The sequence below is a fragment of the Tenrec ecaudatus genome, chromosome 6, assembly GCF_050624435.1.
Source record: "Tenrec ecaudatus isolate mTenEca1 chromosome 6, mTenEca1.hap1, whole genome shotgun sequence".
NCBI lineage: Eukaryota > Metazoa > Chordata > Mammalia > Afrosoricida > Tenrecidae > Tenrec > Tenrec ecaudatus.
The window spans coordinates 25,413,454-25,428,826 of record NC_134535.1 but is presented as its reverse complement, the minus strand read 5'-3'; the positions used below and the strand labels follow the sequence as shown (position 1 = coordinate 25,428,826).

General features: G+C 45.5%; 1 protein-coding gene across 1 annotated transcript in view; it reads left to right on the top strand.

Annotated features, from left to right (window-relative positions):
- Positions 1 to 15,373, top strand: part of ANO4 (anoctamin 4) — a 454,720-nt gene that overhangs the window by 380,889 nt on the left and 58,458 nt on the right. Inside the window, exons 14-16 of the mRNA XM_075553208.1 lie at positions 1,714 to 1,848; positions 3,200 to 3,296; positions 8,881 to 8,941. Coding sequence (XP_075409323.1) covers positions 1,714 to 1,848; positions 3,200 to 3,296; positions 8,881 to 8,941 — 293 coding nt within the window. The remainder of the gene's footprint in view (positions 1 to 1,713; positions 1,849 to 3,199; positions 3,297 to 8,880; positions 8,942 to 15,373) is intronic.

Here is a 15,373-nt window from a genome sequence, read left to right as displayed (position 1 = left end):
TGCGGTCCGCCTGGCCTACAGGACTCCTGGAGTCCTCGGGTGGAGCAGATGGTTCCACATTCAGCTGCTGCCAATGAACTCAGACGGGTTGAGTCCACCCAGACATGCCTCAAAAGATAGGCCTGGTGATCTGCTTCTGAACACCAAGCCACCGAAGACCCTAGGACAGTGGTTCTCAGCCTTCCTCATGCCGTGACCCTTTCAGACAGTTCCTTATGTGGTGGTGACCCCCCAACCATAACATTATTTTCGTTGCTACTACTTAACTATAGTTTTGCTGCTGTTATGAATTGGGCAACCCCTGTGAAAGGGTCGTTTGACCCTCAAAGGAGCTGGGACCCACTGATTGAGACCCGCTGCCGTAGGGAGTAGTAGCTGTATTCTGACACTCATGGGGTCATGAATTGGAGTCAGCAGTGACTGCTTTGGCTATAAGGTCCACCCTCCATTTCTCCAGCCACCTCTTATTCTCCATGTGCCAGCTGCATGGTCCTTATTTCACCCGCTCCTTCCAAACACGGGGTCTTTGTACGTAGTGTCCCTCCTGCCAGAACACTCTCCTGTCCCCATCCCCATCTGGCTGACTCCTCTCATCAGCACCGGGGTCACTTCCCCTGAAAAGTCTCCCCTGACTAAGGTGATCAGATGCTCTTGTTACGTATTCTGATAGACTCATTCTACTTCTTAGTCACTCTTCTCTCAAGTTTGCAATTATAAAGTTGAGTGTAATTGATTAACGTGCATCTTCCCTTCTGACCAGAGAGCCCACAAGAGCAGGAGCTGAGCTCACTTTGCTCACCTTGTATTCTCAGCACTTAGCAAAGTACTGGCACAGAGTAGATGCTTTTTATTTGCTGACTGCATACGTGAAGAGAGGATTTCACAGACACAGTGGAAGATGGCGTAAATAATTAATCTTATGCTTTTATGTGCCCGGGCACCCCAGGAGGAAGGCAGTCAATGGTATTTGGTAGCAGCTGCTCAACAACATTTATATAGCATGATAATGAAAAAATTAGATAATTCTTAAATTACACTAAGAAATATTGAACCTTGAAATTGTAAAATGTAGCTGTTGAAAGGTGTGAAAAGCAGTTTGGATTTTATTCCAACACAAGGTGATCTCATTAACAATGACATTTAAGAAATAAAGGAAAGCTGAGAAACTCCCTGGACACTTGCAAACTCCGCAGGTCACTGGGCGCCAGGCAGCAATCTAATCTCAAGTGTGAGACAACAGAAACATATTTATAGAAATAGATGGTAATGTCTGTGCCGAGACATCACAAAGGATGAAGAGTGGATTTCCATCATTGGATTCGCTTGAAGCTCAATAGTTTCTAGAGTTATTTTCCTTCTAAGATTTCGTGAGTCCACAATTGTAAAATCTGGTCAAACTACAAAAGGTTTTCTCAGTAGCTCCGTTTCCTGTTTTGAGAGACGTGTGATGATAGTACACACCTCGAGACGTACACACGCACTTGGGAAGGAGGAAAGTGAGCCTATGTGTTGGCCTCAGCTCCTCGAATTCCCCTGGTTTCTTATTCACAGCAGGTTCTTAGTTCCTGAACAGTCTCCTTATTCTGAATACACTGTGTGTCATGTCCTTTTGTGGAAGGGTTAGCCTGAATTGCTTAGGTAGAGTATAGAGGAGGGAGCTGCTTCACTTTTCACACTTCACCATCACTTGCAAGGTCATTGTGTCTCAAACAGGCGGTACTTTGGAGAGAAGATCGGCTTGTATTTTGCCTGGCTGGGCTGGTACACCGGCATGCTCTTCCCAGCTGCCTTCATTGGACTCTTTGTGTTTTTGTATGGAGTCACCACTCTGGATCACTGCCAAGTCAGGTACGGGGAGTTCTTTAGTAAGCCTGCTTTTAGCATTTACCAAAGACTATTTGGGGTTTGGGGGTATCCAACACTATGGATTTAGATTCCCATGTTGACTTCCCCTCCCAATCTCTCGTGGAGAAATCCAGGCGGGTCAGTCCCCTAGCTTCCCATTGCCAGGGGTGCTGTGGTCGTTGGTTACTTGTGAAGTCCAGTTGGTAATTCAATGGTAGAATTCTCACCTTCCAGAAGGGGGACCTGGGTTCAATTCCTGAGTGATACCGCTCACACCCAACCACAGCCCGTTTGTCAGTGGATGCTTAGGTACTGCTTTGACGTAGGACTGGTTTCAGCAGAGCTTTGGGTCTAACACAGCCTAGGAAGACAGGCTTGGTGATGGGAATCTAAAGCCCAGCCTATGAAAACCCTGTGGACCCAAGCAGGCTGATCCACAGCTGTTTGTGGGACTAGCACAGGTCCAGGCCTTACGCCATCCCCTTGTACATGGAACCCCCATAAATCAAGGGCCACCTTGTGGCAGCTAACAAGAATCCATCCTACATCCCCCAAACAACTGACTTCCACCGCCAGCAAAAAGAGCCTCTTTTCTTAAATCTTTCATCATAGTTCCTTCAACTACCACTAAAAAACATTTGGGTAACCATCCTTTTTTAATGAATCCTGTGTTTTTTTAAACCTTGACCAAAAACATCTCCCCACCTTGCTGGCGCCTTGAGTGTGGTTCACTGGGGAGACTGGTTCTTGTTACTCTCACCAGAACATAGCTTCAAAGATATTCGTGGAGAATTTAATGCAATAGAATAATGAATGTGGCTTTAAAAAATTATGACAAAAATAAGAGAGAGAGATAGAGCCTACCACCTACAAAAAAAATCGCTTATGTTCTGGTGAAATTGTTAACGAGATGTCAATTTCTCCCAGAATGAATATCCCTGGTTATTTTTAATTTATTCTCCATTCTTCCTTTTAATTCATCAAACACCCAAGTAAGGGCAGCGCGGTTCCTTATCTCACTGTTCCTATAGTTCAGTCTGAAAAGACTTCAAACCTGGGAAACATCAGGGATGATTTGGGGGTATTTTGGCACATAACCGCCAATGCTTTTCTGTATTTCCTTCAGTTTAACGTATTAATGTGGCAAGCCAAGAAATAGCTTCATAAAAGATAAGCTTATCAAGTTATGAAAGTGTGCAGGCGCTGGTTTGCTTGACCAACACATAGGACTCTGAAGCGTGGGCAGAAATGCAATCGATGGAACCTTATCAGTTGAACAGTTTGGCTCAGTTGGCGGAGGAGCAAAGGCTCTTTGGCCATCAAATAGCAGTCGTTTCTCTGTTCTCTTTTCCAGTAAAGAAGTCTGCCAAGCTGTAGATATCGTCATGTGTCCTGTGTGCGATAAGTACTGTCCATTCATGAGGCTGTCAGACAGCTGTGTTTATGCCAAGGTAATTTCAACTATGGAGCATTTTACATGGATCGAATTTAACTCTCTCTCACTTTTCTTATATATCTGTGCATAGGCCTATCTCCCTATCATTATATATTAATATAGTTGCACATGTACATGTTTATATGTATACCTCTATAAATGTCTTTTGACTCCTACTTCTTTCCTCTATTTCCTTTTCCTTTCCTCCTGTCCCACTATCACGTTTGACCTTCATTCGGCTCTCAGTACTTCCTCTCGCTACTTTGCCCTGAATTGAACTCCACCAGGCAGTCTATGCCCTCCTCGCCACACCTTTCTCCCGCCGAGAGGCTGGTGGGTTGGAACCATCGGTTAACCTTTCGGTAGCAGCCCAGTGCTTAACCTCTGTACCACCAAGACTCCTATATTGAGCACAATGCTTGGCAAATGGTGTGATCTCAGTAAGTAGCAGCTGCCACCATTTCCCTCCTCTTTGTCATTATTGTCAAAAAGACCTAAACTTGGGCCCTCGCTCAGCCACTCGCCACCTTGGCCTTGGACAGACTCAGCCTCTGTGAGCCTTAGCTGCCTCATGTCTGAAACACAAGCAGTGAGACCTATCCATTCTACCTCATGACGTGGCATGAGGGGGACCATAGAAGAGAATCGATGGGAAAGTGCTTCGAATGAGACAAACAGCACCATGATTTCGATCTTGTTATTGCCCATAGTATGGCTTTATGAAAATTGCTGATGCTTCCATCGAATTCCTGGAGCTTGTCCTTTTTGTGTTGTTTTAACTAGAGGCAGAGTCACTTATGCAAAATAGTACGGGAGTTTGGGCTGGTTGCCCTATTGATAAGGTCTTTTCTAAGATCCGCTGGCTGTGAGCTTGCGCAGGTTCAGAATAGAGAAAGAGGACTGGCAGATTGGTACCTCTGTGATCACTGAAGCTCTGCTTTGTCCAAACATTCTGTTGGCGGTGCAGACACTTGTGTATTTCAAATGTGAGAAGATTTTGACAGGAGCCTCTGGGGGTGGCCAGTCGTGTGGGACAAACCACTGCAGTCAGCTGTGATTTTAGAAAGAGCTGGACTCACGGCACCTGCGGGAAGGACCAAACAGACAAGATGCTCTCCCTGTCTTTGCTGAACACACTGGTACAAGTTGACTAGTGAGTAAGAAGAAACTGAATAGATGACCTTGGAAGATATAAACTTGCTGCGTTAGGCCAGGTTAACTAGAGAAATCCATAGACCCTCATATGTGTTTAAGACAGAGCTTTACATGAAAGAGCATTATATATTGAGAAAACATCCCAGCCCAGTCCATAAATCTGATATTAGCCCATATGTCCGATACTAGACCATAAATTCCTCTTTAGACTCACACAGCACATGCAATGATGCCAAATGCAGGAAGAGCACAGGCCGGTGAGTGGAAAGTGTTGTGGATCCAGTGGTGGTGGAAGCATCTCAGCGCTAGTGCCAGTCTCTACGTGGCCCCTCCAGCTCTCTGAGTGTCTCAACAGCAGGAAAGGGAAGGCAGAGCGTGGATCCAGCCTCCAGCGAGCTGTTTATCTCCATTGCGCCTCCAAACGAGGTCATCAAGCTGCAACCTCATTGACGGGCTTAACTTCACCCCTTCTTTCTTAATAACCTCAAATTGACGGGAGATTATGTAACGACCACACTTGCTAAGGATTAACCACATTTTGTCAGGAATATTTTCCTAATGGCCGCAAATTGTAGCTGAAAAACTGGGCTTCAAAAGATCCTGTCCTTTGGAAATCTTGGAAGCCCCTTTGTTTGTATTTTGCAGGTTGCTTGGTTGGTGTCTATTCTGGTTCCTTTTTAACATGGAAAAAAATGTGCTTTGACTGAAGTTACCTTTTTTTTTTAGAGATTTATGAAAATTACTTTAAAGAATCATGAATAGTTTAGAGGACTTCACTTCTCCGGGGCTTTTTATTGACACTTAACCACTATCGGTTCATTCTCCAGAACAATATGATAATAACTTCTAGGCATCATTTTACTAGGAGTCACATGGTGGTGGCAGGTGGCGAAATCTCTCACCTGATAACCAAAAGGGTAATAGGTTCAAGTCCACCCTGAGGTGCCTGAAAAGAAAGCTCTGGGGATCTACTTCCAAAAGACCAGCCGTTGAAAACCCGCGAAGCCCAGTTCTGGACACGCATGGAGTCACCATGGATCAGCGTCTACTTGAAGGCCGTGGCAGATCACTCTCATAAGAGCTAGGGAACCCACATTTATTATTTCCAAATCTTGCAACAACTTCCAGGTAGATGCTATCCTTCCCACTTTACAAATGGGGAAACTGGGACTCAGAGAGGTAAAGGTTGTTCAGCCATGGTCACACCGCAGTGAGTAGCTGGGCCCCGGCTTATCTCTCTTAATATTCAGCCATCCTGATCTACAAGGTGTTTAACCTCTAGATGGGTGGTTCCCAAAATGTACCTTACTGCCTCCAGGGACGGGGTGGGGAGGGGGTCGTGGAAGGATCCCAAGGGGCTGCAAAAACAGATCCTTACAACACTTTATCTCAGATTGTGGCCTATTCTACCAAAGGTTTTTAATTGGCAGCAGTGGGGCACTGGGTGTTATTTTGTTTTGTCTCCAAATAGGAGGCCGTAGGCCATATATCTCTTAGATCTATATTCTTGATGTAAGATTCAGTCTGGATAGTAAATTTAGTAAAATGGTGGCACAGTGGTTACCCATTGGGTTGCTAACCACAAGGTCAGCATTTCAAAACCACCAGCAGCTCCATGGGAAAACAGATTATGCTTTCTAGTCCCATTAATAGACTGGTAGCAAGTGTACAATTCTACTTGTCGTGATTAAAATATGGAATGATATGTTATATGTATTAAAACCCAACTAATAAAATAAAAAATTTTTTTAAGAGTTACCGTCTGAGAAACCCACAGGGACAGTTCGTCCCTGTCCTATAGAGATGCCATGAGTTGGAATCGCCTTGATGGCAGGGAGTGAGTAACAAGTTCAAACGGCTCAGAGTGATGGAATTGCAAGTCTGTCAGTGTAGTCCAGCATCCCTGCATGCTGCCGCTCCAGCAAAGGGCTTCTTTGCTCAGAGCTTTGCATTTAAAACAAAGTAGTTTAGGGAGACGGCATCCTTCCTGGGTAGCAATGTGCAGGCCGTGGGGCTTCAGAAGTACAGGACTGTGAGATGAATGCCCAAAGGCAGCTAGCCAGTCCGCAGCTGCTGGGTTAGTCTGAAACAAATCCAGAGACACTCATGTGTGTATAAAAAAGAGCTTTCTATACAAGAGTAACTGAACATTGAGAAAACATCCCAGCCCAGTCCAGATCAAGTCCATAGTCCGATATTAGCCCATGTGTCTGATAACAATGTATAAAGTCCTCTTCAGACTCATGAAATACATGCAATGACGCCAAATTCAGGAAGATCACAGGCCAGTGGATGCAAAGTCATGTGGATCCAGTGGTGGTACAGGCATCTCAGCACAGCCTGGGTCTCCACGTGGCTCCTCCAGTTCCCAGGGCACAGGGTCTATCAATGTAGTGCTATGTGTCTTGTCAATAGAGTGTCTCAGGGAGTGAGCAGAGAGAGTGTGTGTGTCTCGCCTCCAAGGAGGAAATACAGGAGTTCCCAGAATCCTCAGGAGAAGGCCATGCCCATACAGAGGCCTCATTGTCTATGACCTAATTGACAGTCTAGACTCCACCCCTTCACTCTTAATCCTTTCAAGTCCCAAATGGACCCCAGCTGATGTACCGACTACACCTGCTTACTTTAGACTCTTCAGGCAAGAGGCCTTTCAGCATCCCTGGTGTCACCAAGAGAGCCCTAGCCCCCACAGCTTGGCTGCTGTAGATGACTTCTGAAGAACAGAGAGCTCAAATTGCCCTGAGACTATGTGACAAAGAGTCTAGAGCAGGACTTCAGTTATTCTCTCACCTGTGCTCTCACCCGGCCTGAAGACTGCCACCTCACTGACTTTCCACACCCCCTCCCTGGACTCCTGCACACACACACACACACACACACACACCAACTTCACCCCTGTGCCTGTGTATGAACACACCCCAACCCAAGGAAGCCTTAATCCTCCTCTGAGGTTCATCAGGGGACTTGTGTTTGTGTTTCATTACCTCCAGACTCGACCGTCTTCCTTCTCCAGTTACTTTCGGCAAGCATAGCCATCAACCTGTGCTAGCCCGCCTTCTTAGTAAAAACCAGAGTCCCCTAGTGATTCAACCTGCAGGACTCAATTCAACATCCGTGATTCAAATATTCCCCAATAGGTAGCTGTAATGGGAAAAGGAAAAAAGAAGTCTCTCCTGGGGAAAGATTAGTTGGTTCTATTTGAGTTGTCTGCCCCTTGTGACCTACAGGGGAGAACCCTGTTAACTGGAGAAGGGGGGAGAAGAGATCGGTGACAGCCAGAGTCTATTCCAGAAACGGCACGAATGGTGTAGGTTTCAAGTCAGTACCCTGATAGAAAACGCAAACCAGCTCGACCAACTCCAAGTCAATCCCTGGTAGAGAAAGCAGGACCAGCCAGGCACCAGTGGAGCTTCCAGCTCTGATGCTCAGCTCCCAATATGCAGCTTACCGCCCGCTCCCTCTGGCCTACGAAATAAATAGGCCTCAGCCCTTGGTCCCCTCTAGATGTCTGACGTGTGGCTCAGCTCTCCTATGTTAAAACCCAGGAGGCATACACTTTTGGAAGCATCTGCAGCAGTCTGTATCACCAGGAAAAGATCTATTTATATTTAGCATTCTCTGAGGGCCAGTAAAGGAGGTTTTTAGAGGGCTATAAACTACCCCCCCAAAATCAGTTCTGTGTTATGAAGGTATCAGTCATCATTTCAATTTGTCTTGGACGTCGTTGTGATTTGTACTGGAGGCAGAAATGAGCCTGGCAGTTGTGCAGTGAGAAGAGATATTTTTGCTTTATGCTGTGGGGTTTGCGATAGAATATATTACCCTAGCAATAAAGCATGTGCTAGCTGTCTTTGTGTGGTATGTCGTAGGTAAACAGTGATTACCCAAGGCTCTAGTACAGGTGAAAGTGGATTTTGTTAACGGCTCTTCTCTCTCCTTTATAATGGTGAAATCCAGAGGGCAGCCCAGAAAATGTTGACTCAAAACGACAGACAAAAGTCATGTTTCCCAAGTGAATTCCTAGGAACCTCATGGGACTATGGCCGCGCGTCTGACTCCAACGTGAATGCATGAGGCATTCACATCAGCGCTTGGCAAATTGGGAACCTTTCAAGCAGCACCAATACGACCATCCTGATCTTAAATATCCCCTTATGCTTATGCTCCTGGACCCAGGCCTCTGTACTGCACACAAGGAAACCTTTAGCAGCACGTGGGGCTGCAGGTAGACGGTCCACTCGCAATGTTCCCATAACGGGAACAGGTTCTCTCGTTTACATCTGAACCCCTTCACCGGCAAAGGGATGCCCTTTTAAATCCTGGTTCAATGCTAATATCCCTAAAGAAACTCTGTAGCACACGCTTGGTCGTGACTGCGGTGTCCACGGCCCGGGAGAAAGGCCTGCATTGGAATATCACATGTTCACTGATGCATATTGTTGCAGGTAACCCACCTTTTTGACAACGGAGCCACGGTCTTCTTCGCTGTTTTCATGGCGGTGTGGGGTAAGTGCTCCGGGAGGTGAGTTTCCATCCCCTGTGCTCCTGGGAGTCTGATGGGACGGTACAGGAACAGGCCTGAGCCCGCCGAGTTCACCTTTCCACAAGAGCCCAGCTAGTAAAGATTCGTTTGGTTTCTTTTCAATACAGTAGAGGAGAAGCGTGGCTGATTTATCTGTTTGCTTTGATCTTTCAAGAATTCGATCACTCCATTATTGGAGTAAAATTTGCCTCCTCTGATCAACAGAAATAAAAGTTCTGGCCCTGGCAGAAGTTCGGGTGAGACCCAGATGCCCACGTTGATATAGACAAGAGGGCTGCAAAAAGCTCATGGAAAAATTCCACTACCCTTTCGTTCCATTTGTCCAGAACCTTCTGAAACCCCTCACATAGGACTTCCTATTGTGAATGCAAACGTATTTCATCTGGCTCCTGTCTAAGAACCCACCACTGCCATTCTTCCAACTCTGGTCAACATCACCCCTTATTCGCAAGAGCCATGTGAGAGACTGGACTAACAATGTTGTTGCTGTAAGCAGTCATCAAAGAGAGGTGATATCTCCATAGTAACAAGATGCAGTAGAAACATGCAAATCTTTGGAAGTAGCGGGACTTGGTTCAAATCCCAACTTCATCACTTTATAGGTTGTGTGACTTTAGGAACTTACTAATCCCACCTCTTTGTAATCGGGTTTAATAATATCTAGAGAGCCAAATAATAGCCAAAGATTTGATTTAATAGTATAGAAAATATCTAGAGGAATTAATACTAAACAGAGTATGAAGAAATAAACTTGTTCAGCTATTTTCAGTATGATTTGATTTTTTTATGATTTGATTTTTTAAAAACATTTTATTGGGGGCTCTTACAGCTCTTGTAACAATCCATACATCAATTGTATCAAGCACATTTGTCATCATTATTTTCTAGACATTTGTTTTCTCTTGAGCCCTTGGTGTCAGCTCCTCTTCCCCACCCCTACCCTCATGGCCCCTTGATAAATTATAAATTATTATTATTTATATATCTTACCCTGACTGCTATCTCCCTTCCCCCACAGTTTCTGTTGTTCCACCCCCCATCCCGGGGGTGGTAGTGGTGGTTATGTGTCAATCATCACAATCGGTTCCCCCTTCTTCCCCTCCCCTCCCCACCTTCCCCCTACACTCCTGGTACCTCTACTACCATTCCTGTTCCTGGGTTCCCTATGCTGTGAGTTCTTATGTCTTATCTGTACTTGTGCACGCGCTCCAGTGTAGTCCGCAGTGAAAGGCAGTACCAGGATCATGATAGTGGAGGGTGAGGAAGCCTCAAGGAACCAGAGAAGTATTGTGTTTCCTGCTATGCTGCACCCTGATTGACTCATCCCTTACCTGTGACCCCTCAGTGAGGGGAGTCCCATTGTGTCTCTTCCCCGACCCCCCTCATTCTCAACAATATGGGTTTGTTTTGTTTCTTTGTTTGGAGTCTTCTGATGCCTGTTACCTGGTCCCAGCTGCACCTCATCACACAGGCTGGGGTCCTTCTTCCATGTGGTCTTATTGCTTCTCTGCTAAATGGCTACTTGTTCAACTTCAAGCCTTTATGACCCCAGATGCTATAGCTTTTGATAGCCGGGCACCATCCTCTTTTCACCACATTTATTTATACACCCATTTTGTCTTCAGTGATTGTGCCAGGAGGGTGAGCATCACAGAATGCCAAGTTGTTAGAACAAAGTGTTCTTGCATTGAGGGGGAGGGGGAATGAGCAGAGGCCCAAAGTCCATCCACAACCTCAGTGTATTGACATATTAATATATGTGCATTGGCCAATACCTCTATTTATTTATTAATACATTAACATATGTACAGGTCTATGTTTATACCTCTATCCGTATCTTTGCTGCTGAGTTCCTTCCTCTGTTTCCTTTTACCATCCTCCTGCTCCTCCATCACGCTCACCCTATTTCCACCTCTTAGTAACTCCTCTCAGCTAAATTGCTGTTGCTCCAACACCCCCAGGATCTCTACATCCTTGTTGATTTTAGTTCCCTAGTTGTTCCCTGTCTATGGCATTGTTTGCTCACCGCTCCCTTCCTGCACCTCCTGCCCCTAGTCCCTCCAAGACTGTCTGTCCTGTTGCTTTCTCCTCGAGCTTGCTTCCCATGCCTCTCTTATATAAGCAGGCAACCCAACAATAACAGAGACCAAACAAAAAGAAGACAAAAGTTTTAGAAAAGAAAAAAAAAGGCATGCATAATTCCAGGTCTGTCTGCTGACCTTTATGACTGTCTCCTCACTGGTCCCGGGGGAGTCATTTCAGGAGCTGCCCTTCCTAGCCTGACGCCCATTGTGGGGACTCTTTAGGGGATTTGTGCCTTTTCTTTGCTCCCGCTGCTGTTCTGTTCTGTTCTGTTCTGTTCTGTTCCCTTCTTGTTTTTCCCTGCACTTGGGGAGAGGGGGGCGGGCTGGTGGATCAGACTGGACTAACTCCCTGCCGTGTGTCCCCAGCATTGTCTGTCACAGTGTGCTCCAATGAGGTGACAATGTCTCAAGCTGTTGTCAGCTCTACAGTCCTCTCTGTGCCTTAGCAGCTCCGTCCTCCGGGCGTGGTGCGTCCATATGGAGTCTAGACTGTCCCTTTCTCCTTGTTCTTCTCAGTTTGGCTCTGGCTGGAGCCGGCCCTGTAGCCCAATATTTTCGTGCATTTCCCCACGTAGCTATGTTGTCCTCCAGGTTTGGTGTGCCGTGGTGGGGTCTGCATGTACACTTCCAATTCTGTGGGATTTTTTTTTTACAGTGATGATGCATTGCTTCTGAAACTGAAAATCCCAAAACATAGATTTTGATGCTACACCTCTCAGCCTAAGCTCATATGGTTGCTCAGGTCTGAAATGAGTATCAGAAGCTTCCCCATCTCTCAGAGCCTAAACGAAATGCCATCTGTAGCAGCCAGAAAATGTCTTCTTCCTTTGAATTTCCTTACCATTTTGTCGATGTCATTCGCCGGGTACTTATAATTATTCATGCATCCTCAGCTTACTCTCCCTAGCCCATTTATGATCCCTCAAGGGCATGATCGTTTTTAGAGACTGCATGTATTTGGGAGGCAGAGGGATACAGTACAGGTTTGAATAGGTGACGAGCTGACTATCTACATGGATGAAAGGAACAAAGGAAGAGAAGCAAGAAAGTGAACGAGAAAGGAATTACCAAGAAGTTCTCTTTATCGACAATGCATTTTAATTGTCTTTTTGACAAGTGACAGTATTAAACATGGAACCAAATATATGCGGTGGGAAGGAGAGTTTTTCCAGATATAAAACTAGCTACCTTAGAGTAAGCTGAGAGGGACTGTCCTATATGGTGCTCTCTCTCTCTCCCATCAAGCTGGAGCTGACTGATAGTGACACTATGGAACAGGGTAGAACTACCTCTGTAGGTTTCTGAGACTGCAACTGTTTACAGAAGTAGAAAGCCTCATCTTTCTCCCTCAACGTGGCTGGTGGTTTCTAACTATGGACCTTGCAGATCCCATTAGAAAACACTACACCATCGGGACTTCTCTTACCTACCTAGAATACTTCAAAGGAAATGTGCCTCGCCCACCACAGCTCTGTTGAAGGGACACATTCTTGAGCGCTGTGACTTAAGTTATTCTCAGCCAGTGGACATTGGAGATGGAAGGACTACCCAGATCCTGACTATCAAGAATGTGGATTGGGAAATGTGGAGAGTTAGCAGCAAGACTGGACACTGAAAGATGCACAAAGGGCAGAAATGTGGGAGAGAGTGCGCTTGAGATTGACCATTAGGTAGAGCAGAGACTACCTGCTCGAGCCTCCCAAAAGAGATCACAAAGACATGAGTGCTACAACGAAAGCGGGCAAAGCAATCATATGGTGCCCAGCTATCAGAAAGACTAGTGTCTGGAGTCTCAAAGTCTTCAAGCAAGCAACCATCTAAGTGTGGTGTGAATTAAGTCTCCATGGACGAGGCACACCAGCCTGTGCTGCGATTTAAAGATTCTAAATAATAAAATCCAAATCTGGAGGAGGGAAAGGTATCAGAGTTTAACTTCGGAACACTCGGTTCACAGAAGGCTCTGGATGACAGTGGAGGCCTCAACTGCATTTGCAGGGTCCCCATGTGGATTAAGCCTCTGGTGAATGTCCTCTGACCATAGTCCAGGCATGTAAATAGCCTTGCTATGATAGACAGAGAGGATTGTGAAATTGATTGTGGCAGATGTAGTTAGATCAAAAGCTAACACCGTATCCTTTGATTTTCCTTTTGGCCAATTTAAAAGTCGTTTCAGTTATTAATATTTTCTGCTTTCTTTTTAGTTGAGGTTTTCCTCCAGTTTGTTAGATCATTCTCTTGTTTGTTTCTTGTTTGTGTTTCGTGCGTTTTTCTGAATATCAAATTCAGAATGGGTAAACCTATAGAGATAGAAGCTGGATTCTTAATTACCCAGGGGCATGGCAGTCGAGGTTGGGGAAAGCAGGGAGCTACAAACAATGAGTGCAAGAAGAAGAGCATGCTCATAAATTGACTGTAGTGAGGAGACGATTCCTCAACTGTTCTTAAAAATATTGGGTCAAGCTGGATTATATGTGAAATATATGTCAATAAAACTATTTTTAAAAAGAACTAGGGACTGGAACCCTCAAAGTAAAGAGTCTCACATAACTAGTGCACAAAGTATTGTTACACTGAGTTTCCTAGAGAAACACACCAGTTACACTCCTCTGTGTATAAGGAAGAACGCAGGTCCATAGGGCCCATGCTGGCCAGGGACCGCTTACCTCCAAATCAGTGATGCTGGAAGGTGACGTGGTCAGTAGGGAGATCACAGGCCTGTGAGTGTGGAGTCTGTTGGATCTCAGGTCAGTGCAGACATGACTGGCACCAAGTACTCTCAGGGTCGGGCAGCCCTCGTGGACTGGAGGCAGGCACAGAGTCCCAGTAAACAGAAGGAAAAGGGGCAAAGAGAGCAGTTGCCAGTGTCTGTCCCTCTTAGACAAAAGGCCACACCGCCAACAAGGTGTCGTCAGGTACCCCTCGAATGTCAGGTTGGGTTCTACCCCTAAGGGTTCCCACAAATTCAAGTTGAAATAAAATCTAATTGCCACAGTTATGGCCTAGATACTGCCAACTGGTAGTTAGACAAGAGATAAATCAATCCCCCAGAGAGAGGAAAGGAGAGATGTAATCAAGCAGGTTATTGGTGGAACATCAAAGTAAACCCCCAAGGGCACTTCAGTGGCTGAGATCTTTCAAGCGTAGGGTCTTCCACACCTGTCACCAAATAGACCCAGTGTGAACTGCAAGGTTGGCTATGTAAAGGCACCAGACACTGCGGGAAACTGACTGCTCCATAAAGATTGACAGTCTCAGAAACCCTATAAAGTGTCCCTATGAGTCGGGATACGTTCCGATAGTAGGATTTGGTGAGGCTTAACTTTCTCACTTTAATTTTATTTTTGATCATTTTTAAAATCATTTTATTGGGGGCTCGCACAACTCCTATCACAATCCATACATATATCTATTGTGTCAAGCACATTGAACATTTGTTGCCATCAACATTCTCAAAAATTATTTTTGATCATGTTATTGGGGGCTCTTACAACATTCCGTACATCAATTGTATCAAACATATTTGTACAGATGATGCCATCATCATTTCCAAAACATTTTCTCTCTACTTGAGCCCTTGGTATCAACTCCTCCTTTCCCCCACCTCCCTCCCCCATCCTCCCACCCTTGTGAATCCTTGATAAACTATATATTGTTATTATTTTTTAGTGTCTTACACTCCATTGTTTGCCTTCAGCCATATTTCTGTTATCTTAACAGAGAAACCTCACTATTCCTGTTACTTTCAATGTGCCTCTGTCACTTGCAAAGAAAGGCAGCTGTCCACACGGTTTTACAGGGGACCCAGCTCACAGATCAAGAGAATGTATTTGGTTTTTTTTGGAAAACACATATATCAGTGACCATGATCAGGAAATATGATAATCCACCCAGTGTTCAACTTGTGCCATGTTTGAAAATGGAGGGGCTTTGGGAAATGTATTTATTTCTGAAAGGAGAGCTTCCAGAGTTCAAGTCACGAGACACGTAGAAAATTTCATTGCTCACCAAACATACACAGGGAGGAGCCTTCTGCCCAAGGAAAAGGGTGCCCTCCACAGCCCACCCATGACCACCCTAAGACCCCAGAGGGCCATTATCTCTAGGAGACCCAGGGTCCCCTGGAAGGGATGAGACAATCAGGGCGAAGTATAGCACTGATGAAACGCACAATATTCCTCTGGCTCCTTGAAGCTTCCTCATCCCCCACTATCATGACCCCAATCCTGCCTTTCACTCTGGGTTAGGCTGGAGCGTGCACACAGGTACAGATACGAGCTTAGGACACACGGAATCCATCCAAAAGAATCATAT